We start from the raw sequence: 23690 nt of genomic DNA, 5'->3' as shown, positions 1-23690 counted from the left end.
GCTCATAATTTGACCTGGCCAGATACAGAGTGTTCCTAACTCCAAGTTATACAAAACACTGCTTCACAAGGCTCAGCACCAGAGAGAATTAGACATTCAGATAGTAGAAATATCTGACACTTCACTTAGAGTGTCCTACTTTTACCTGAAGGAAATTTGCTATTCAAGTTTCCTGAAAAAGCAGGAGAGCCCCAGAAACCACATCCAGTGCCAGCACCCCCAGTTTCACATGGGGTGAGTAAATTGCACATTTCAGCATCACCTGCTCCTCAGAGGCTCTTAACTCTCACACATCCTAGAGGCAAGAGCTGAACAACTGAGCCATCACAGAGATGTGATTCCCCCAGGTACCAGGACAGCCCCAAGGAAGGGAACATCCACGTGAGAGTCCCTGAGCCAAACATTCTGCACTGGTGTGGATGGGACAGTGGAAGAAAAGTGTGATAATCATCAACATAGGCTTAGAAGGGACCTGAAAAATCAGTTCCAGTCTGCCTGCCATGGGCAGGGACTCCTTTCTCTATCCCAGGCTGCTACAAGCTCCATCCAGTCTGGCCTTGGACACTTCCAGGGATGGGGCAGCCACAGCTTCTCCTGGCAGCCACCCCACAGCCAGGAATTTCTTCCCAATATCCCCTCTAAAGCTGCTGTCTTCAGTTTGAAGCCATTCTCCCTTGTCTTGTCTTACAGGCCCTTGTAAATGAGTCTCTCTCCATCTCTCTCTTAGCCCCCTTCAGCCCTCACAAGGATTTCCCTGCTGGCTCTCCACAGAGCCCACAGGTCAGTGTTCTGATGGAGCCACCTGGCAAATCATTTCCAGAAAAGAATTTGGAGGAGTTTTCAAGTATTTCTTCCAAACTGACTGCAGCAATGGGGCACCTGAAGGCCTGAACCACTGAATTTAGTATGAATTTCACTCCCTACATAAGTTTTAGGTATAATTACCTTAAATATCGAGTACCTGAAATATCAGTAGTGAAATCTCAGACCACCAACACCCTTCTTTAGTTAAAAGGCTGCCCTTTTTCACTCCCCTTGGAATCTATTGAGCCTGTGAGCCAGGGTGGATTTGTTCCCAGTGTGCCCTGGCTTCACATTTATTCTTTCACACAGACAAGGCACTGAGAGCACTGAATTGCCACCTGTGGATATCTTTTACAAGCCACTGAACAGCAGGGTGTGTCAAAAGAAGAACTCAGCTCCCTGCCTACTGAGAACCATTCCACTTTTCAGTTTGTACTCATTAAATTCCACTAACTATTAGACATGAAATCAGACATGTTATTTGGCAGCAAACCTGACATCTATTTGCAATTGTCTAGAAAAATACCCCAGCATTTCTCCTTCAGGAATGCATTTTTCTCTCTATGATTAAAAGGTGCAGTATTTTGAACATCATAATTCATTTCTCCTTTTATATATTTAAAATCATTGGCATTTTATCAGGAACTTCAGTAATATATTGTTACTCAAAAAGCACTGAAGTTGGGTAAGAGAGTAGAGGTTTCTATTTCCTTTAACATTCCTGTCAGTTCAAACCTGAAGGATATTTTTTTTTAGTTAACTTTTTACCTGTCCATCAAATTTCAGAAAAAATTCCAGTCAGTAGAGAAGAAAAATCTGTTAATCTAGACCACATAAAACCTGAAAATACTGCAAGTGAAAAAACAGACATATTTTTGCTTGAAACACCTTGTCAAAATGAGGACTCTCCTCTTTTAAAGAGTTTCTCACCTCGTATTTCTCCTTCCCAGCATTGTGAGAACAGAGCTATGACTGACCATGATGCACATTTAAAGCCCAGGTGAGTTTCATGGAGAGGAGGATGAATGGATCCTGTGTTAGAGATCCAGCATGCTGCCAGTCCAACACACTAGCCTTTGTCAGCTTGAGTCATTTTAGGCATCTGTACTGGGGTGGATTATTAGGTAGTTTGTGTTTCATGGCACACAGAGCATTTATGGGGAGTCTTTTAGAGGTGGAAAGCAGCTTTGTTTGCAGGATTCTGTAAATGGTTTCCTCTGACACCTGCACACTGCAAGGTGCTGCTTTCATGGGGGCTGAGCAGGGACCCTTTTCCCCCAGCTGACACCTCAGACCCCACAACAACAGGGAAAGTGATGAATTAAAATACTGAGAGACAACCCTGGAGCAGGGGGTGGCCAGTTTATGGCTAGAGGCAGAGGGAAAACACAGGGTTGGTGTTGCTTGCAGTAAGGAATCTGGCCTGGGTGTAAAGGTAAATGCAACATGGTTTGTGTCTTGCCTTCAGAAGTACTGAACCAAGACAGGCAATTAGCCAAAATGAGACTGGACTCAGTGAAACAACTTGTTATTTGTTTATTATTCACTAACATCTGATAGAGACTCCACAGAAACAAAATCCCTTTCCTGGAGGTCTTTGCCTTGCTTAGAACTCATTACCCCAGAGACTGGAGATATCACTGATGCTATTTTAATCCACTAAGCTGCTGCTGCTTAGCTATGTGGCAATTCTCATAAAACTCTGCTCTGCACAAAGCAAAACCTTCTCTCTCCTGGCAAGAAGTCCTTGAAGGTTTGAATCTCTAGCAAGTGAGACTGTGGCAAAATGACTAGTCATAATAGCAGTGCAGGATAATGCCTTACATTTCCAAATTTTAGGTTTTGCTGCACTGTATTAGTGCACATCCAGCAGCTCTTGTCACCAATAATTACTATCCCACAGCAACTACACTAAAGTACCTACCAATTAACTAATTTCATTTTGACAGTTTTAGAAGCAGAAGAGGAGAAATATTGATGTCTCCCAAGCACAGTCAGCAGCTGACACACATCTTCTTTCTATCCAAAGGAGCTGCTGTCAAATGAATTGCTTAAAAAGGTATTTGAGGTGGTTCTACAGAATGCAGCAAGGATGCACTGCAGAGCCTCCTGCAAGTATTCATTCTTGGGGTGCTATTAAGATTGGTACAAATGAAAAATCCTCCTTGCTGGCAAGAAATGACAACTTGAGAAAAGTGGTATTTATAGATGGCCAGTGTTTTAAAGGCTGAGCAAGTTTTTAGAATAGATATTTCTTCTAAGAAATAAAGCAAATCTTGACTTTTTCAGCAATATGCACTAAATATTTAATAAGGGATCCTGGAGCTCAGGAAGGTTTAAGACACTGTGTTAGAATATTGAACTAATAAGCTCCTCCAGAAAGCCTCTAAATACGTATAGTTAAACATTACCTAGTTTATTTTAATTATTTAACACAGGGACTGAAGGAGGTTAATGTGACCCAGTGGACTTGTTTATGTTGAAAACTATTGCTTCTCCTTACTCAAAAATCTGCATGCTGAGCTGCATCAGAGCACAGAGCTACAAGGGAGCCATAAGGAATAGAGGTTTACAGCTGCCTGCTAACACCAGGATGGGAGTGTTTGCACCAGGGCTGTGCCTGCACAGAGACACAGCCCATAAACAAAGTCAGGCCCATTAATTTTATTTACATGACTTGGAAAACTAATATACCCAAGTTAGAGGTATAGCTGAGAATGCCCTGGATGATGGGGGATATTGCTCATTTCCAAAATTTGGTTTTAGAAAGATAAAAATCCCCATCATTTACTCTTCACAAATCCTAGTGGTCCTTCTCTTTCTTCAGACTATGGATGATACTTGGATCTTCAGCCTGGTCCACCAGCTATGACAGGAGAGAAAGTTGCCTTCACTAAGCCACAGAAAACAAAGAAATAACCCAATCCACCCTGGAAAGCTCAAGTGATAGAGGATAGATACTAAGTATTAGGGAGAGAAAACCAGTTTTGTATACAAAAAGAAGGAGATGAGGGAAAGATGACTATCCATGGCCCCCACCAGGGAAGGAAGGGAATAATCCAGTTTTTAAGCAATGCCAGCTAAGACCCAGCATATTCACCTGGATATCTCTTCTTTAGAAAGACTAAAAGCTAGTCTTGCATAAGCACAAGGCTTGAGTTTCATTTTTGCTGGCTATCTTCTTTATCAAAAGAAATCTTGTTCAACATTTGTTTTCATTTGTCCTTGTGAATGCCAGCACTAGCTGGGGCTTATGTTCCCTCTTGCACATGGAATGCAAAATCATCCATCTCATGCACAGCATAATGTGCCAATGAGCAACATGGCTCAGCTCTGCAGTGTCTCTGCTTCAGAGAAATGTTCACAGCCATCATTCTGATTCTATACACTGGCATTTTTAAATAAAGGTTGTTACAGACTAAGGGGAAAAGCCACAGAGAGCAGAAGTCACGAGGTCAGCTGGCAGAAGGGAGGCACTGGAGTTCTCTGTGCTAATGGAGTCACATGCACTCAGAAGGGAACATACAATGAAAATTTTGCATATGTGATTCCCAGAAACAAAGAATCCTCTGTGCTAGAGCAATCCCATCAGCACATTCATGCACAAAGCTCTGTGCTGCTCTGCCATTAGAGATCTACTGGTTTTAAACTGCAGAATCCTGCCCAAAAGGATGGTAACCACCTATTTCAGCTTCACAAGAGACCTGCTCTGCCACCTTGGCCCTTTCTCACCACCAGCACCTTCCTGGAGGTTATAACCATGACTGTGTTTTGTTTCTAATTCATTGCTCTGCTTGAGTGAAAGGTGTATTTTTAAACCTTCACAATTCCACAGTTATTCAATTTCCAAGACTTAAATAAGTTGGGGTTTGTGCTTTGAAGCTTTGCCCTCTAGAAAAACAAAACTTCATGAAAATTACTGATCTCACAACAAAAACAGCCTGGTTTTCAAACAAAGCTGAGGTAAAACAATGCAAAACCTCCAAGTAACCTCAACATCAGCTTCAATCACCTAAAAATCTCAGTACTGGGGAAGTCAATGGGGCAGAAACTCATCCACACAAAAAGAATATAATAATTAGTGATTCAAATGTTTTATCTGAGAGTGAACCCAGGGGATACCAGAGTCTTTTCTAACCCCAGTCCTGAGTAAAAATAGCAGGCTTAAGACTTAATTTTGTTGGCTTATTTTTCCTTTTCTGCAGGAATTTCATTAGTGCTTTCCTTTAAAGCTCTCCCAAAACTCGGTTATGTGCCTGGAGAGCTTTTAAAGGAAAAGCTCTTACTCATTTGCCATCTCCCTCCAGCCCCTCCTAGCTCTAATTACAAGGTACAGATTAAAAATACAAATTAGTTCTATCATTGCATCCTTGGCCTTTTGGGGGAAAAAAAAAAAAGGGGAAAAAATAAAAACCAAAAATACACACAACAAAAACAAAAGCAAAACACCAAGGGGAAAAAAAAAGTGAAGCATCCAACCTAAGGTAAAATGTTAAAGTCAAGGAGCTTGTACTAGGAGAGGGGGGAAGAAAAGATGAAGTCCACTTTTTAAAAAATGTCAGTACAAAGCTCACATGCCTGTGGCAGTCTTGCTTGAGTACAAAGTTGTACAGCATGCAGGTGACATAATTAGGTCACAGGGGGCAAGGCTCCTTGGAACTATTATATAAAGAAATCCATAAAAGTTCTCAAATTACACACCATCCAGGTTTCAAGAAGGTTCAAAACAGCAACTCTGCAAGCAACCTGGTGTAAGTCCTTCCTGGCAGTGCAAAGCATTGCAGTTATATCATCTGGCTAACTGGTTGCTTTCCATCATTATTCTGTTCTCAGCTTGCAGTTATTTATGGGATCCTGCTAAACATATTTTATAACTTTGTCACTGAACACAAAAAAAAAAAAACACTGAAGAAATTAAAGGTGAGCTACTATTGGTGTTACCCTGTCATTTGAGGATGAGGAATGGCATTGTTCATGTAACAAATATGACTAATAAGAGACTTGAAAAGTGGGATTTTCAGAAGAGTCTTAAGGGAACACTGAAAACAATGACCTTTCCTGTTCAGCATTTGCTGATGACATCTAATGCTTGATATCTCAAAGGGATGATATCTAATAATGAAAATCTAATGGAGCAGAAACCAAGTGTGAGCTGGACACTGACACCTGAGAGCAGCACAGGCTGTGCTGGGAGGGATGGACACCAGTGTCTGGGGCACAGTCTGCACTGACACAACCTCTGCTGGCCCAGCACCCTCAATAATTACTGGGGAGTCACTGACAGGTGGAGGCACTGTAAAATATCATCTCTCTTGCTGCATTAGAACTTTCAGTCCTTCAGGGTTAAGAAGTGTTTGAAATTCAAGGTGCACACATGGTTGCCCTCTAGGAAAGCATTGTGAAATACTGAGTCTCACTAAACCCAGCAAACCACAGCAATCTCCTGTTCTCTGCAGCAGTCCCAGTTCCATTTTCTCTGAAGCATTTCATAATTAATTCAGAACATGCTGGACTGTTAGATTGACAAATATCATATGAGCAAGTTGAAATGTAAAGAACTAAAGAGAAGAAATCGCTTGCTTGGGACAGAGTATTGTTCTCATCACCTGCAGCCCACCCCAACACTTGGAACAAGACACCAGCATCAGGATGAAGTTAGCTGCAGCCTGTCTATACCCTGTTACAGGTGCATAAATCACCTCTTGATTAAACTGCATCATTTCATAATCAAATCCCAGTGCACTTCTAAGCTGTGCCCTTAAAACTTCCAAAGTTCCCTAAAAACTCCCCAGTTTCATATGGATTATTTTATGTGCCTGCCAGCTAGAGCTGCTCTGGCCTCTCCATGGATGTTCCATCTTCTGTCACCTGGAGCATGCACAGCACTCTCCCACAGGGCCAGGCACAGACCTAGATTAATAATGCTAATGAAATATCTTCCCTGGATGGCACAATTAACCCAAAAGTAAGGGAACTCTTTGCTTTTAAAAAATTCTCCTTCAAAGCAATTTTTCCTTGCGGCTTTTAAGCCAAGCAGATCAATCCAACAGCTGGGAGAGTCATGTAAATCAAACAGCCCCAATTTCCACTGTGCAGCATCAGATAATGCATTCAACCAGTGCTGGTGTTGATAAGTTTGAAAGAGTTTTGTGTCACTGTATCTGCAAGCAAGTTCAGAAGGAGGTGAACAAGTTGCCAAAATCTTGTTTCATCCCAGGATTAAGGACTATAACAGAGGTCATGTCTGTACCAGCTCCAGGCTTGCATTTTTTTTTTTTTTTTTTTTTTTGCCATAAAGCAATTTTCCTCACTTCATTGTCTCCATATTCTTGCCTAAAACCATCATAAAGACCTGTGGCTGGGATTAAGTCTCTTCTACATTTCCAAATGGAAACACTGTGGATTTACTGTTAATAATTCACCATTTATAGCCCTGCTGTTCTAGGGAAATAGTCTGTTCTGACCTCATATTTCCTGCTTGCAACAAACAGCACTATTCTTATTGCAAACACTTAATGACATATTCACACCTTAGTAAACACAAGTATTTGCTCCTAAACCTAGAACCACCTCCAAAGAAAGCAGATCTAAAATAAAGATTTGTACAGTCAAGGGTCTCTCTTCAACATGAGAAAGTCCCACAAAAATTAAAATTCAAATGATAGTAACATTTTGGGTATCTAGGTAGAGCCTGAACTTCAATGAACAAAACAGAGCTTTTTAGTTTTTAACATCTGGTCTCCTGCAACTAAATATTCAGAGTCAATGCATTTCTTTAAATTGCTCTTGGATAATTAGTAAATTCTGTAGCTAACAGCAAGATGTTTTCTCTCACAGTACAGAGAATAGCTAAAAAATACAGCAGTGACACTGAGGTGAACTGCCCACACTTTAATCCTAATAGATTGTTAGCCTTGGAGTGAGCTGGATCTCATTTAAATACTAGCACACATATAAAGTATTGCAGGTCTGAGCACTCAGCATAAAATCATGGCATCTGGTTATAAAACATTTGGTTATTATGTACCTTTATAACATAAATGCTAAACATCTCAATGCTGTATGAGATGTTGTTACAAATTTTAACATCATTTACATTTTAAATAGAATCCAAAATTCAGATAACTGCTTGTAACACGAGGATACCAACATGAGGAATGTGGGGCTGCTTAAGGTCAAACCTAATTACAAAGCCTGCTAAGATGAGGATCATTTTTTAAGCAGTGCAAAATTAAATTATTTGCCAGCGCTATCAGGCAGTAAATACCTGCCTGTTTTAATTGCTGTTGATACAGCCTAATAAAACTGGGAAAGGAAACGTTCAGGCTTAATTTCATGTCTCTTCCCAGGTCCAGATGTGCCTGAGAAGCAGCAGGCTGGGCTGGTCCTGGCTGCAGTGTCACCACACCAGGGACGTGTCCCCTCCTCACTGCCTGACCTGGCCCCTGCTCCTAGAAAATCCGCAACAGCAACACACGTGCTTGGACACAGAGCAAGCTAAAGACCGAGCCGTGCCTCTCCTGCACACGCAGAGGCAAATCAAAGATGAGGTGGGGAGAAAATCCCGTGGAAATCTGGGAGAGCGAGTTCCCGGCGGGAGCGTGGCAGTGCCAGGCACAGCCGTGGCTGTCGCGCTGCTGCCATCCAGCGGGGACCGGGCAGAGGATGGAGAGCGAGCCTCGGGCACAGGGATGCTCCTGCTGCACCTCCTGGCAATGCCCAGCAAGGCCAAGGTTTGCAGAGAAAGTTAAATAAAGCGTGAATAAGAAACTTTTGTAAGAGTCTGCGCCTTTTGCACAAAGAGGAGCAAAGAGGCACCTCGTGCCCAGACTCACTCCTGGTGCTGCCTGGGAAATCACTCCATGGGCTCGATCCACTTACACCCTGCAGCTCTTTAGGTGTTTAAGATGCTGGAGCTGAGAGAGGAATGGTGACACAGAGCTTTGTAATGTGCAGGATCTTATATATCTTATACCAGCACAAATTCCAAGTCTTCAGATCTAGAATTTCATTGCATTTAAAATGGAGGTTCAGCACATACCTTGCATAAACTCACTTGAAAAATCCTGCTGGCTGTTAATATGCTGTGGTAGGTATCTAAATATCTTGTTAAATCTAGCTTTAAAAGCCTCTATCTGCCTTGTTTCAGTACTTGGGAGCTCAGAATACATGTAGAGCAAAATGAGACTTTGATATTCTGCTATCTACTTATCATCTCCTCAAAGATAACAGACAGGCTAAGAATTCGTAAATGATAGCATAACATTTTCATTATCAACATCATTACTTGTGGATGATGAAGCAGAGACAGTGACAACAATTTAAAGCCAACACAAATTGTCAGGGTACCATCTACAGGGCAATTTATGAAGAAGATAAATTCCTGATGCTAATAGGAGGCTACAGAAAGACATCAATGGCACAGACTCCTCCAAAACAAGGAGACTGGGAGGGAAGCAGGGGAAAGTTGGCTGACTTGGGACCAGGAAAGAGGAAAAGACAAAGCTTTCCTCAGCAGTTTAGCTGCACAATCAATGCTCTGCTCTATGAGACTCTGAGATGCTGCTGAGACAGAGAAACAAGCGTCAGTCTCTGTATTTTTCAGACCTTCATATTTCCTGTAAAATTTCTACAAGAAACATAAAATGATCATTTATCCACTTTTAATACAACTCATCTTTAAATCCCACCACACGGAATTCTCCCAAAGAGCAGCAGTGGTGGAACAGCCAACAAAGAAGGGGATGATGCTTTAGTTTTGGTGTAAGGGGGGAAACAGGTGAACTGTGGTTGATAAACCAGTGCCTGATATTCAATTACACCACTGGCAGGATGGGAGAATCATAATCCACATTTCATCTGGTTTGATTATCTGGGGGGTTTTGTAACAGTTTGAAAGCCTGACTCGTTGTCCTCCCTGTACAGCCAACCTGCCAGAAAAGCAGGGGCACAAGCAGAACTCCTCCACTCTCCAGAAAGTCCTGAGTGCTATAAAAAACACTCTGCTGGAGTCACAGGCAAAAGCCAGGGCTGCCCTGCGATTACAGGCTGTACATTGCACCATGCACCAAGTCAGCTTGTACAGAGACTCTGCAAGGGTATCTGCTTTGATTTACTGCCATGTGTTCAGTTCAGCTCTGTCTGAGCAAGACGCCCAGCCCAGGACACTCCCAGTGATTAATTTCAGGAGGACTCATTTAGGATAGTTGTGTTCTGTCAGTAAAGAGATATCCTACAGATGCCTCTGTACCAAAACACAATAAATCCATTTACCTGTTAAACAAGTTAACTGGAGCATTAAAGCCCTGATAATTCACACACCCCTACAAACAAGACTTGCACAGCACCTAACATGAAGAATAAATTCAGCTTTGGACATTTCTACCATGTTGTTTCTCAAATGCATTTTAAACTTTAGCACTTTTTTGGATATAGGACCACAGGCTTAACTGAAAATGTACAATATATTATTTTATTCTAGACAAGAGGTTATGTAATCATTAGTGCAGACCTATTTATCTCCCTCTCATTTCATCATTCAGAAATTTAAATGTGATTTTTGAATTTCAATTGGCCTATCAAGTGCTCAATGACATCATGAGATCCTGTCTCCACTGAAAGGGATTTCTGCCTTTCCTGTTCCCTCTATCCTGCAGTCCTTTCACAAAGCAGATAGCTTAAATCATCAGATTTATACAAAAAATGCTAAATAACTCTCATTGCCCCAGAGAGCACTTTGCAGTTGGATTTTTACACACACTCTCACTGAAGCACGGTGTTTATCCTTGTGATTTTCATACCAATTTCTTTTTATATCCAGAATTACTTTGTTCAATGCTTTATTTACAGTGTGTTATAACATCACTGATCCCTTCTCTGCTGGAGGCCAGTACAGGCTGCCCCTCAGCCCCAGGTCCCTTGGTGTCACCTGTGCTTCACACTGCATGAGACCAGGGTCAGCCAGGGGGTACCCAACCCCTGTGCTCTCACCTCCCTCACCTGAGACACCAGCACCCCATTTCTTCTCTCCCCATCCCCACAGCCAAGTAGCAAACCAGCTCCTAATCACCATGCTAATATAAGAGCAGTGGCAATTAGCAATATCCTCTCAGTACAACCATCTGCTGAGGCTGCCACAAACCAGACATCTTCCCTCTGCTTGTCCCCTGACTGAATTCATCATTGCACAACAGGCAGCTTTCCCTTGGTCAAGGAGTGACCCTGCTAATAATATTTATCATCTAACAGATCTCAGACTGAAAGGTCATGTCACATTTCACCAAAAAAATATAGTGAGCAAAACCCAATAAATAAGAATAAATGTCCTTTCTTTGCAGTGCCTTTTGACCAACTCAGCTAACAGAGTCTGGACTGAGAAATGCTGGAAATGTTTGGGAAGGAGCTCCCCAGTCACTTGCCAGCCCTGACAGGTGGAACCTGTGCTGTCCAGCACAGTGCAGTGATGGTGTTTAAGCGTGTGGTTTGCATAAATCACTGCCCAGACAAGTCCCAGTCAGGATAATCCAAACCTGACCCCTGCTCTGTTCTGCACCTGAGACCTGTTGGCTCCCAAGACATGGAAGTGTCCACCAAGCACACAAGGGTTTCATCCCCCATCTCTTAAATGGGAATAATCACACTTGGTGCTGTGTGATTATTCTTCTATTGCTTTGGTTTGGCTGCCAGAGGAGAGATCACTGTTTATTTAGGCTGCAGGATCTGGGGCAAAGACCCTTCTCTCTTTTGGAGGGATGATACAGAGAAAATGCTGAATCACCTTTATTCCCTGATAAACTGCTCCTTCTGCAGCCATAGCTCTTTTAAATGCTGCTTTGATGCTGTTCTGGCTACAGCCAAAAGAAAAATGGAAATGAATTTGCAAAAATCCCTGCTCAGGCCTTGGGTTTGATCCAGAATTCAGTCAATCCAAATCCCTTGATACCAGGGAAGGGTCAGGAAAATTCTTTCAAGTCACTGCTGGATTAGATTTGTTGCCCCAGAAGGGGACATGTTTTCAGAGTAAACTCTCTTTTCTCTCTAGCTTGGCACAAACTATCATGTGATGCAGTCTGATAAAAGGATGTTTCATTACATTAGCATAGCAGACTTATTTGTCAGTTGCAGACTAATTATCTTGGCTCCTTGTTTGGGGACTGTTGCATCCCTTGCAGTAAATTGCATTTTGCTGAGGGCAGCAATTTTACTCAATTTCTAAAGAGTGTCAACACAAAGTTGAGGGGTCTTTTGTATTTCCAAATAAAATATTAAAAATAGTGTGTGTTGGGGGGGGAATATAGCCCATCTGTCACAGTATTTCTGAATGAAATATCACACTATTGCTTTTTTCTATATAATTCAAACAACATTGAACATAGATCTGATAATAAAACCCATTATATTGTCTCCATATTTCTGAAACCTTGGAAGAGGAACAAAGGCTGAAAAATTAACTCTATGCAAGTAAATTATTAAACTCAATTGTCAGCAGCCATTCCTAAAAACAGACAGAGTTGGACACCCAGCCAAGCAAGTGACAATCCTTGCAGAGCAATCAGACTTTCTTTTAACAACAAGCATTTACAAACACTGAAAATAAAATTATCAGCTACATTTTTTTCTTCAGTGACACAACAGTGCTAACTGTAATAGAGTGCCTGCAGAGAACAGCAAGGACCTCTTTCTGCATTCAAACTCTTTTAGATGAGAAATTTCAGTTGACTTAGTTTTGGTTGGGGTTTGTTTTGCTTTATTTTTTCCAGCTGGAAGAATACCAGCATCTGCTGAAAGGACTCACTGGACAGAAATCATCAGCACAGCCACAATTCATGCCAGACACTCATGTTGCTGGGGTGAGCTAAGCCAACTGACATTATTTGCTCTTCTCTCAAGTTATATTCTGACTTGATTTTAGTATTTTCAATAAATTATGTTTCCTAAAGACAAATCTGACAAAATTTAGTAACAAGTGTCAGTGCTGACACACAGTCTCCAGATCCTCCTGTGTGATCTCCTCTGAAAAGGGCTTCTCCTCAACATGGCAAGTCAGCAGAGATTTCATGTCCCTTTCAGAGACAACCCAGGGACACCACAAACAGGGAAGATCAGTGTCTGCTCCCTATCAGCCTTATTTCCTGTTATGCAGAAGGAAATCTCCTGGGGAAAGAATGGAAGCTGTAGAAGATGGGATATACACAGCACAAAAGATACTTTAAGGTTTTACACCCAATCTGAAAAGAAAATGAACCCAAAAGTTGGGGTCATTTACGAAATGTGCACCTCAGTACCTTTTGATTTTTGCTTTACAATCATAATTTTGTTTTTGCTATCAGGCAAAATCAGCCAACGTGATGCAACACCCTGCAAACAGCTGTTAACACAACCCAGGTCTGCTCAGCACAGAGCCCACCATTCCACCCCACCTAATCTGTGACTGTTTGTGGAAAAAAAGACATCAAAATAAATCTATTAATTTCAAAATATTCACAGCATCTTAAGATGCTACTTGAAGGAAACATAGGATGCAAGCAGGAAATAAAGCTAAGAGAACTCCTGCCTCACATTTACCTGGTCATTATTTCTCAAAATAACAGCATAAGTCAGAAAACTAGTGACCATTGATGGACTGCAAGGCATATGGATGATATCCATAAGGAGAAAAAAATGGGTGGAAATAAAGAAAATAAATAAATAAATAAAAGCAGACCAAACACTAAGCAACAGGACTGGTGATCCTAGAATTTTCCACTCATAACTTCTGGCATTTCTGGAGGTATTGTTAAAGATTGCCACCCTGGAAGATAATGAATGTCAGGTGTAGCTTCCATCTCCAGTGTGATGAGGAGAGATTACCCTGCTGAAGCCTACAAGACATCTTTAATCTCCTGATTTAGAATCCATTGTCTGCTATCAGTTGTCACTCTCCTGAAGGAATGCAAGAATGCTGCCAAACACTGAAAAACAGCTGCAGCAAAGGGCTACCAGCAGCAATTCCGAGGTGCTCTGCCAACAAAACACTTAAATGTTAGTAAAAAAAAAAAAAATCCAGGTTCTTCCATTATTAATTAAACATTTTCTGGTTTCCAAGAAGAAGTGCTTGCTCAAAGATGTCCTTGAAACCAGGCATATCAGCACCACCAACTTTCAAAGTTAAAGTTGAGGGGCAGCTGCCTGGAGGGAGAGCTCTGTGCTTGGCACCAGAGCAGAGCTGGGCACTCCTTGGAGTGGAGCAGACACAGGCGGGGTCTGCTTGATGCTACAGCCAAAGAGGACAACACATCTCCTGCTCTTATACACAAGGAGAATATTTTGTACCCACCCACCCACAGCCAGGTGGGCCAATGAAAGCCACCATGGAGAGCCAGCCCTCCCTAGGCAGCCTCTGAACCACCCCCAACAGGCAGCACAGACGAGAACAGACAGCCTAAATCCCCAGAAACTGCTGCCCATTTCCATGGGCATTAGGTCAAGCCTGGGCAGCCATTTGGGATGAAAGGCCTTACAATCACACTGAAGTGGGACTGCCATTCTGGGGCAGGCTCTGCCCTGCTGTCACAGTCAATGGAACTGGAAGGCTGTGCCAGTGCAGCCCAGCCAGTGAGCACAGACCTGGGCATCAATAGAAGAACAGACCCTAAAACAGTTTCCATCCTTCAAAGTGGCAGTGATTTGCCAATGGTGAATGCTGTGAGTGACTGCTTTTAGCTTTAATAAAATCATAACTATGAAGTTTAACTTTTCTGCCAAGACATATCCGGAGTGGGCTGGAAACTAAATCACAGAAGAATCAAACTCCCACTTCAGTGGGGTCAGGACTTCATCTTAGGCAGGTCTTTTAATCATTTCAGAGCAAAGAACATGATGCAAGTCCTTTACATCTCAATCTTTTGCCTTCATCACTCTGGCATCCATCCTCCCAAGGACTCAGCAGGCTGACCTCCGTGGAAACCCAGAACAGAGCTTTTTGTTGCATCACTTCACTCAAGTGAACACCAAGGGCAAGATCTTTTCCATTCTACTTGTGGATTTACACTTATCCAACCATTTCTGTCTCACACTCGCACAAGACAATCCCTTTGCAATGTAATATTTTTTTTCTGTTATCTGATCTAAGTTTGGGAGAAGTAGATTTGAAAGAAAAGACACAGAGTAAAGAAAGCTTTCCTGGTTAGAATTTTGGTCAATGGAATATAAAGATTATCATTTACAGCAGATGGCAGCTATGTAAAAAAATGATGGTGTCAATGTAAAATGACAATATTTTCACAAGCTTTCCCCTATGGCTTTAAAATAAGGTCACTTTGATACTGCAGGAAAGATCTTGGTATCAGCCTCCTGCTCTACAGTTTGACTAACTGGGCTTGACCATTTGTATTAAATGAGACTCTCTCCTTTTTATTACAGAATTTCCCTCCCACATTTGAAACAATGACATTTGAAACACAAACTTGCACATTTACCAGTTTGTCTGTAATTCCCCCCCTCCCACCCCTCAGCTCCCAGGAATAAACAAATATTTGCACATGCAACCACATTCCACACAGATAAAGTGTGCATTCTTGGAAAATGACACCAGAAGCCACATTTGACCCTATACAAGGGTAAATCAACACTGAATTGTTACTTACTGGTAACATAGCTATGCATTTAATTTGAAGTCGTTGTCAAAGTCTGTCATATATTTCAAAAGCTCTCATTGTTATTTAGAAAATAAAAAGGAAAATAAATATTTCTTATGCTTTTTTTCTCCTCAAAAACAAGTACACCAGCAAACTTCACACAGAGAATTCTGCTCCCTTTTGTCTTAAAGGGAACCTATTTCTCAAGTGAATTGCCTTCCCTACCTTATTACTTGAAGAGATTACAGTCAGGGCTGTATATTGTAGCTACCCTGTATTTAGAAGCTGGGTAATAAACCACATAAATAGCACACTGAATAAAACATTAAGACATAAAAGGAGTTAAATAGAACAAAGGGCTAAAGCTTATTGTGCAGTAACCATGTCTGACCCGTGGAAATACAAAGGACTCATAATTCTAGTTAGCAAAATGCAGAGTTGGGATTTAAATCAGGAGGAAGCCGGCATGGCTGAGTGCTGGAGCCCCTTCCACAGCCTTGCAGGGCCCTCTGGTGGAACCAGGAATCCATCTCAAGGCTGCCCAACAGCACTGCCCGGAAAAATGATGCTCCAACCCCAAAATAAAGGGAGAACAAGCAGCAGGGATTTTCCCCAGTTTGTTAAAAGCAGCAATATTTCTAATATAAAGCTGCATTTTTCAGCTCTCCTTTGAGAAGATTAAATCCTGGAGCCTGCATAAGTAAGGAATTTTTCTCTAGCTCCAGTGGGAACAGAGTCTGACTATAAAGACCTGAAAGAAGAGAAAAGAAGTCCTTAAAGTTGTGGGAAACTGCTACAATGTGGAACATTCTGCCCAAAAGTTTAGGCCCTTCAGCAGAGCTGGAGGCAGTGCAGGTGAGCATCACCACATAGAACAGTCTCAAAAAAGCCAGGCTGCACCAGTAATTCATGGCAGAAACTGCTCAGCTGGCTGTGCCAGCTCAGGGTCTGCAGGGCCAGCCCTCACATGAGCTGACCTGACAAAATGTCTTTTCAATGCTTCTTCATTTGTGACTTTGAGCAGTCAGGTGGAAACAAACCTTTTCTGGTACTAAATGTATGTTGCTTCATCCAGAACAGCATGGAATTGATCATTATATTGGTATTAGGTACTCAAGAGACTGAAATGCTGCCCGTTTTTTAAAACATAAAGAAGTAAAATTGGTGCTTATGCTTCCCTTAGTTATTGTCAGGGCAAAGGAGAAACTCTTCAGAAAGGTATTCACAGCTACAAAGTCAGATGAACATTCTCATGTTTCTTCTCCACACAGATATACAAGGAGGAGGACAGGCAAAAGGCAGAGGAGGAATTTGAGAATTTTCCTTCTTATCACCATTAGATCATTGAAGATGCTGCTAAAATAATCTGTACAAGCAGCATCTTCAATGATCTAATGGTGATGAGAAGGAAAATTCCTCCTCTGCCTTTTGCCTCTGTCAGTCAAGGCAATTACTGTTCCAGTGAAAAACAGGCTGCAGTCTCCAAGCTGAGCTCAAGATCCAAACTGCTCCAAAGCAAGGCAGAACTGGCTTGCAGGATTGAACATTTCTCCTCTGACAAGTATTTCAGGTGAGTATTTCACAGGGCAAAAGAAAGAACCAGGTCTCTCTTACACTTCATTGCAGGGAAGAGCCTCCATTGTCAAAGGGATTTCTCAATGCCATTCTCTCCCACTTTTCAGGAGCAGGATGGCTGCTGGGTCCATAAGATCCAATCTCTATCTCTGCCTGAATAGGACAGACAGCTGCTAAATGTGATTTTTTCAGGCACCATCTAGCATGACCTAGGTCAATAATTGTCTTTTCCAAGATTAGGCTCCTTTAAAATGTCAGTATTTTGAAAAGAAGTCGATTCCCACTTTTCATCTTAAATTCTCTTGTCTGCTCTTAGTTAATAAAGCTTCTTAGCTGTAGTGATTACACACTTATTTAAAGGTGCTGATGATGTCAAGTAAATAATTTGAAACACACTGATTGTCAGGAGCAGACACAAGCTGTTCTCAAAAACCAGCTCCTCTCAAAGCATCCTCATTCCCCCAGCTCAGCAGTACCTGTCAGGGGACAGCAGCTGGACCTAAAGGACAAAGCCTTTGCTGAACCCAAGGCTTGGATTCATCCCTCTAATGTGCATCAGGACACTTTACTTTGAAAAATGGGAATGCTGCCTATTGACTGCAAAAATTTTATCTCAATTGCTATCCAAGAACATGCTAATTTGTATGAAATAAATGAGGCTAATTATTTGCTTTCCACAAAACAGGCTCTGCTAAAAGCTCTGAATTATTTGTTTTCCTGATGAACAAGGCAGCACCTTGCTCACATAATAGATTCCATCAGAGATTTGATTATCCATTAGAAGGTCAATCTATCATAAGATGGGGCTGGGAAGTGCAGGCCCCTTGAGAACAGACCCCTAAACCCTCTGTGGTGCCAAGAGTCAGATTTAGGGAGCTGGAGAATCAAAAATGGGATCACTGCTTCATCCACCACATGGAATCAAAGTGGGATGGAGTCACTTCAGTGTACAAGGGAGAGGAATTCACATTTGGGGAAGAACAGGACACCACAGTCTAAAAAGGTGCATGAAGGCTCCAGCTTCAAGAGGAGCCATTTGAAAAACAGCTCCACAGTTGGACCAAGCTATTGAGGAGGAACAGAGCCTTCTTTTAGCTTACTAGAGAAACCACTGCACAAAAATATGCCTAAAGTCAACAACTTGACTGTGTTTGTGGTACCTCTTTGACAGGGTGGAAAGAATCCCATGTGTCAATTTCAGGTACGCGCTCAAGCATTCTGAAATTTTATGTAAAAAATATTGTCATGATTCACATAATACACTGTGTTCATCATACAAACCCACAACACAAGATCACTGCTGCCTTTTTACAGGTATTTCCCTTAGGTACGCAGGCAAAGTGCATCTTGAAAGGACAAAAATAACATTTCTTCTGACATGACCACTCCCTAAATGACAAAAGCTGCAGAAGGCTCCTCTCCAGGTTTGCCTGCAGAGTCAGCTCTGGAATGCTCTGCTATCAACTTGGGACTGTGCACAGACCTCCTTCCTCATGGAAGGGACACAACTAATTCCCAGAGCAAAGCAGCAACGTGGGTCATCCTCAGGCTTTTGCCCCCCAGTGCAGTTACTCTCCACAAACTGTGGTTGTGTTTTACAGCAGAGTGCTGCACAGCCAGGGAAAGCAGAGCTGGTGATGGGGGAAAGCAAGGAGGAGGTTTTGTAGCTCCCAGAGACACAGCAGCTACGTGCAGGTCAGTCAGTCCTGTCTGCCAGTTCTGGAGACATTTTGGTGAGCACAGGAGGAGCCTTCAGCTCCTGCCTAGACAGCCCCTGGAAGCATCCAGGAGAGAGATCAATAGTTTGTCTCTTCTGGAGGATGGAGCCTCTACCAAATGCATCCTCACTTCCCAGCCCCGAGGGGAGTGGATGCTAACATTAGACCTGGAGCCACAGGAGTCTGGCTCAGAGATAAGAACATTGCAGATGGATTTGAGGAGTAACACCTGATTCAAGAACAGGGCCACATCACAAAGGACAGCACCTGCAGGAATCCCCAAGCCAGCATGAACCTGACTGTGGTGCTGAGAACAGACCCATTGAGGGGTTTGCAGCCAGAATTTTGTCCTCTCCTGAAGAGCAGCACTGACAGGGGTTATTTTGTTACCTTACCTCCCTCTCTAGTGGGATCAAAGGTGGCACAATCTCAGCACAGCTATCCCATTCTATTTAGGACTTGCACTGATACCTTCACATTAGCACTGGTCCATCTTCTCTTTCTGCTTTCAAGCTGATGTCTGCACAATCCTACCAGAGATGTTGTTACACAAATCCAGGCTGGAAGTCAATCCAGCTTGTTCTGAGCGTTTTCTGGCATTTATATTATGATAACACATGGTGTCTCATAGGTATTTCCCTACTGCAATAGCACATCCCCTTAAATGCAAAATCTTTGTTTTCCTCATTATGCCAGTCAGGAAAAGGAGGACAGTATCAGAGGCTGATCTAGGCACAGGTCAGAAGTTGTGTCAGTCAGGGAAAGAACTGGCTAACATGAGTCTGAGGGCTTCGATTTATTGCCCACCACTGCTGTAAAGTCAGCTGATAACAACAGGATTAAGAGGGTGAAGATAAAGATACATTTCAGAATGTTTTTGGATAAGGAGAGAGCAAAATGACACAAACAAATGCCAAAGACCTAGCAGTCATGAAGTCACTCCAAAAACCTCCTGGGGAGCTTCAGTACATAAATAACTAGAGAAAAGCCATGAAAATTTACAATAACTCTTTTTTTTTTTTTCCCCTTGTTGGTGGTGTATTTTTAACCTATTGCACTGATTATAACATGCTGTCAACAGCCTCATCAATTATCCATTGCTAGAAAGTGGGCTCTAACATGCTGCAAGTGGTATTAATTGGTCTCAGTAGCACATAATGAGTTTAAAAGCTCCTACCTGTGTGCCCCCGGGGATGGTGACTAGAGGCGGACAACAATTTACAGCAGACCATTAACACATAGAGCAGAAAGAGCCAGTCAGACAGAAGCATTGATTTGGCACAGAATCTCATCCTGGAGGCAGAAAAGGAAGCAGTTGAGTGAAAGAACAATGCAAGTAGGGAATAACATAAAAACGATGCGGGCAAGGAAAAGCTGAAGGGAGCTGAAGAATAACTAATGTGGGTTATTGCAAGGCAAACTCACAAAATCATATTCCTTGCTTGGTTGGGATCAATTCTTTGTTAAGGACATTTTATAATTAGAAGCAATGTCTATCCCACATCCCACTACCCACAAACACGTGTTTATAATAACACATCATGAGTGCCATGCAGTTCTATCAATCTGAGATTGGGGATGGGTTCTTTTGTCTTTTATCAAGGTCCAGCCACATTCAAAGTTAAACAAACACATTTATGAGTTGTGCTACTGTTTTTAAACTGCACCTCCCCCAATGACAGAAAAAAATGTCATTTTTACTTAACACTTCTCAGGACATAGTTACTAAATAAACATATAATATAATAATTTACTGTAATATATGATTTACTGTAGCCCTGCACAGTTCTGGGCTGGGTCTCCCCAACACACAATATCTGGGAGGTTTCCTGGAGATCACCTGGTTTACTGAGGGTAAAACACTCATGAAACAGCACCTCAGTCAAACATGTAAGGACTCCCTTCTCTGCCAGGGGGTTGGAAACTGCATTTCAGCAAACATTTGCTCTAAAGAAGGTGTTGTTACTCTTATTCTTAGAAGTAAGATCCCAAATCCTCCATCATTTTTCTGCAAATATGTAGAATTAAATACCTCAATAGCTTATGTTATGCCATTCATCATATAGAAAGGGAATCTAATCATCTCTTTAAACTGAGTTATGATGATTTATTGCTTGCATGATACATAAATGGGCGTTATGTACTTGAACCCTTAGATACTGTGTTCCACAATTTCAGCAAATTCTGCAAGCAGGAATACATCAAATTAATTAAAGGCAATTTATAGATTTGCATAAATTGAAGCAAAAACTGTTTTCATGGCAGTGACGTTAGTCTGTAGTTAATCAGCACGCTGGGATTTGGGCAAGGCTATCACGAGTTTATTTGCACCAAAAGGTCCTTTGGGAACTGCTTTTCCTCTGCAGATTCCAGTTCTGAGTCTTTTCTAACACAAAAATTATCTCTATATCTTGAAAATACCTAAGACTAGTCAGCTAACCCAGTGTTCAAATGCTGAAGAAACAAATTTAAAAAAGAAATTCCAAGCAACACATACTTTGGACAGCTCTGCTGTCACAACCAGGTGACACACGTGGATGTTGTTTAAATTTGGTGAACATCTACCAATGAAACCAAACCAGAGGCCACTTTTTCTCGCTTCAAATTGCTCACACAATTCTCCTTTTCACACTTTGCAGAACAATATTTTTTTCTCTAATTGCAAATGCTGATAAAGCCCAAGCAAATAAAAAATGCACTTATTAATAGCAAAAGTTAACAGACCAGAAGCCTGCTGCGAGTAAATATATTTTAGCACCAAATTCTGGTTTACACTGTAGAAAGAAATACATTGGTGCAAACCCCAGCACCTTCAGCCTACTTTTTTTTTTTAATTACATAAATATTGCAAAAAAACCAGCTCACCATGTCTCCAGATTTCAAAGAATTAAAATTAAATATAGAGAAGCCTCACTTTAAGCACTGATTTGGCAAGAGGGTACCTGTTCTGGCTTTAAGAAGATGCTCTGTCTTGAGCCCAATATGTTTCCACACTGAATACAGGAACAAAACACCCTGCTGGCCTTTTACAGCTGTAAACTGTAACTTCTGTGAGCTTGAATCAAGCCAGAAGATAAAGACATCACTGCTCCTCACCCACCCAATAAGTGCCCTCTTCTGGAGCTCTCCCAGGCTAATTCAGAGCAGCTGAACCAAATTCACCTCTTGCATGCAGCTGAACCCATAATGTCACTGCAGCTAATGGGATTGAGTCACTGTGAAACCAGCATAAATGTCACTCTTGCTGTTGGGCCAGTATTAGCTCTAAGAAAACTGCCTGGTAAGTTCTAAAATCACTGTACCATTTCGGATTTTGGTCATCCAAATCTTTCCCAGGTGACTGAACCTTTTTTTTTTTTTTTTTTTTTTTAGGGGAGAGCTGAATTTAACATCAGCTTTCTTGGCCTCTCCATGAGAAACTCACAGGTTACAGCTCATGAATAGGATATCAGCATCTGCTCAGCTTCCAACCCCATCCCTCTGTTGCCCTAAACACTCAGATCTGATCCAAGCACCACCCCAGCCCTGGTGTCACTCTGATGTACCACCATGAAGACACAAACCTTCCTCCAGGTTTCCTGTGGAATTAAACACCCCAGCTCAGGCACTCTGAACATGCCATTTCTGCTGGGGGCTGGTGGAAGGGGCAGGTGTGCTGATGGACAGGTCCCAAATCATGCATCATAGGCTCAAGAGCTGCTGTGCCAGCACTTTAGTGGACCCAGGTACTCCCACCATTCCCAGTGCAGCAGCAAAACTGGTCTCAGTGGAAATAGTTTTGTTCTGACCTATTTTCAAAAGTTTTCCCCAGCTGAGTTTGACTCTTTTGAGACATTAAACAAGGACTGTGAAACCAGGGCTCATCAGGTTAACAGGGTAACCTCAGCCCTGAGTAAGAACATTCAATTCCAGGAATAAGTGTATCACCACAAAGCATCCACTTGGTCATATCCAAACTGAAAGGCTGCTAAAAGCATCCAGAACCATCCAAAGGACACATCTGCAGGCTTTAGTCTGCCTTGCAGGTAGACAGGACACGAGTTTTCAGCCTGCTAATGTAAAGAAATACAAGAGGATCTTTGAAAAGGCAGAGAAAAAATGAAATTTGGCAGACAGATGCAGCAAGGGGTGCTGAGCCCTTCAGCGTCAGTGGGCTGCTGCTTTCAGAAATGTCAAGCCTTCATTCTCTATTGGATTCAAGTGGATATTGTTGCTTACCAGAACAGAGAATCTTCAGTGTCATTTGAAAGATAAAAAGTGCTCTTACCTTGGGGACTTTGCAAGAATTTTGTTCCAGTCAAACACAATTATTTCAGTGTGTTTTTCATAGTTATTCCAGATTCCCATTTGCAGCAGCAAATAAGCCTTTCTGCATCTCAGAATTTTTCCTTCACTTCGGGGACCTAGAAAGAAAGCCACATTACACTGCAATTAACGTCTGCAAAGGTGCTGTAAAACACATCTTTGTTACCAAAATCTTAGTTTCACACTGCCATCTACAGTGCAATCTGGGGCAAAAGGCAGCAGGTTTATTTCTCTTTTCTTTCTGAGAGCACGGAGAAGCTGAGGTGAGGCAGCTCTGAGGCATCACTACCTTAACCAAAGGCAGAGTTTGCTGTGCATGGGGTTGCAAACAACGTGAGCAGCTCTCTGGGGTCTCACCACCACGTGCCCTCTCTCCACCAGCTGCTGGGAAAGCTGAAAGGTCCAAGGCTGCATCACAGTGCAAACACATTTCCACGTGGTTCCATGAAGCCTCCAGCAGCTTGAAGCAGAGATTATTAAAGATAGCAGGGAAAATCTGTCACTGTCTTCACAAAGATTTGGCCCAGGCCCTGGAGCCTGCCCCAGCAGAGAGGGTCACATCCACAGGAGAGTGTCTGGAATTATGTATTATTGCACCCTGCTGCCTCTCCTGGCTTCCAGCATCACCTCCCACATCACCCAGCCCACCTACACCTACAGCCACCTGTAAGCT

At 42.2% G+C, this 23690-nt stretch overlaps 1 protein-coding gene across 1 annotated transcript in view; it reads right to left on the bottom strand.

Annotated features, from left to right (window-relative positions):
• The window catches only part of TAFA4 (TAFA chemokine like family member 4), a 40694-nt gene extending 17589 nt beyond the window's left edge, over positions 1 to 23105 (bottom strand). Inside the window, exons 1-2 of the mRNA XM_030228044.2 lie at positions 22980 to 23105; positions 19890 to 20005 (exon numbers count right to left, since the gene is read on the bottom strand). Of these exons, the coding sequence (XP_030083904.2) occupies positions 19890 to 20005; positions 22980 to 23059 (196 nt within the window). The 5' untranslated portion in view covers positions 23060 to 23105. The remainder of the gene's footprint in view (positions 1 to 19889; positions 20006 to 22979) is intronic.
• Positions 23106 to 23690: the final 585 nt, after the last annotated feature.

The sequence above is a fragment of the Serinus canaria genome, chromosome 12 (genome assembly GCF_022539315.1).
Source record: "Serinus canaria isolate serCan28SL12 chromosome 12, serCan2020, whole genome shotgun sequence".
Lineage (NCBI taxonomy): Eukaryota > Metazoa > Chordata > Aves > Passeriformes > Fringillidae > Serinus > Serinus canaria.
This window is presented reverse-complemented; position numbering and strand designations above follow the sequence as displayed.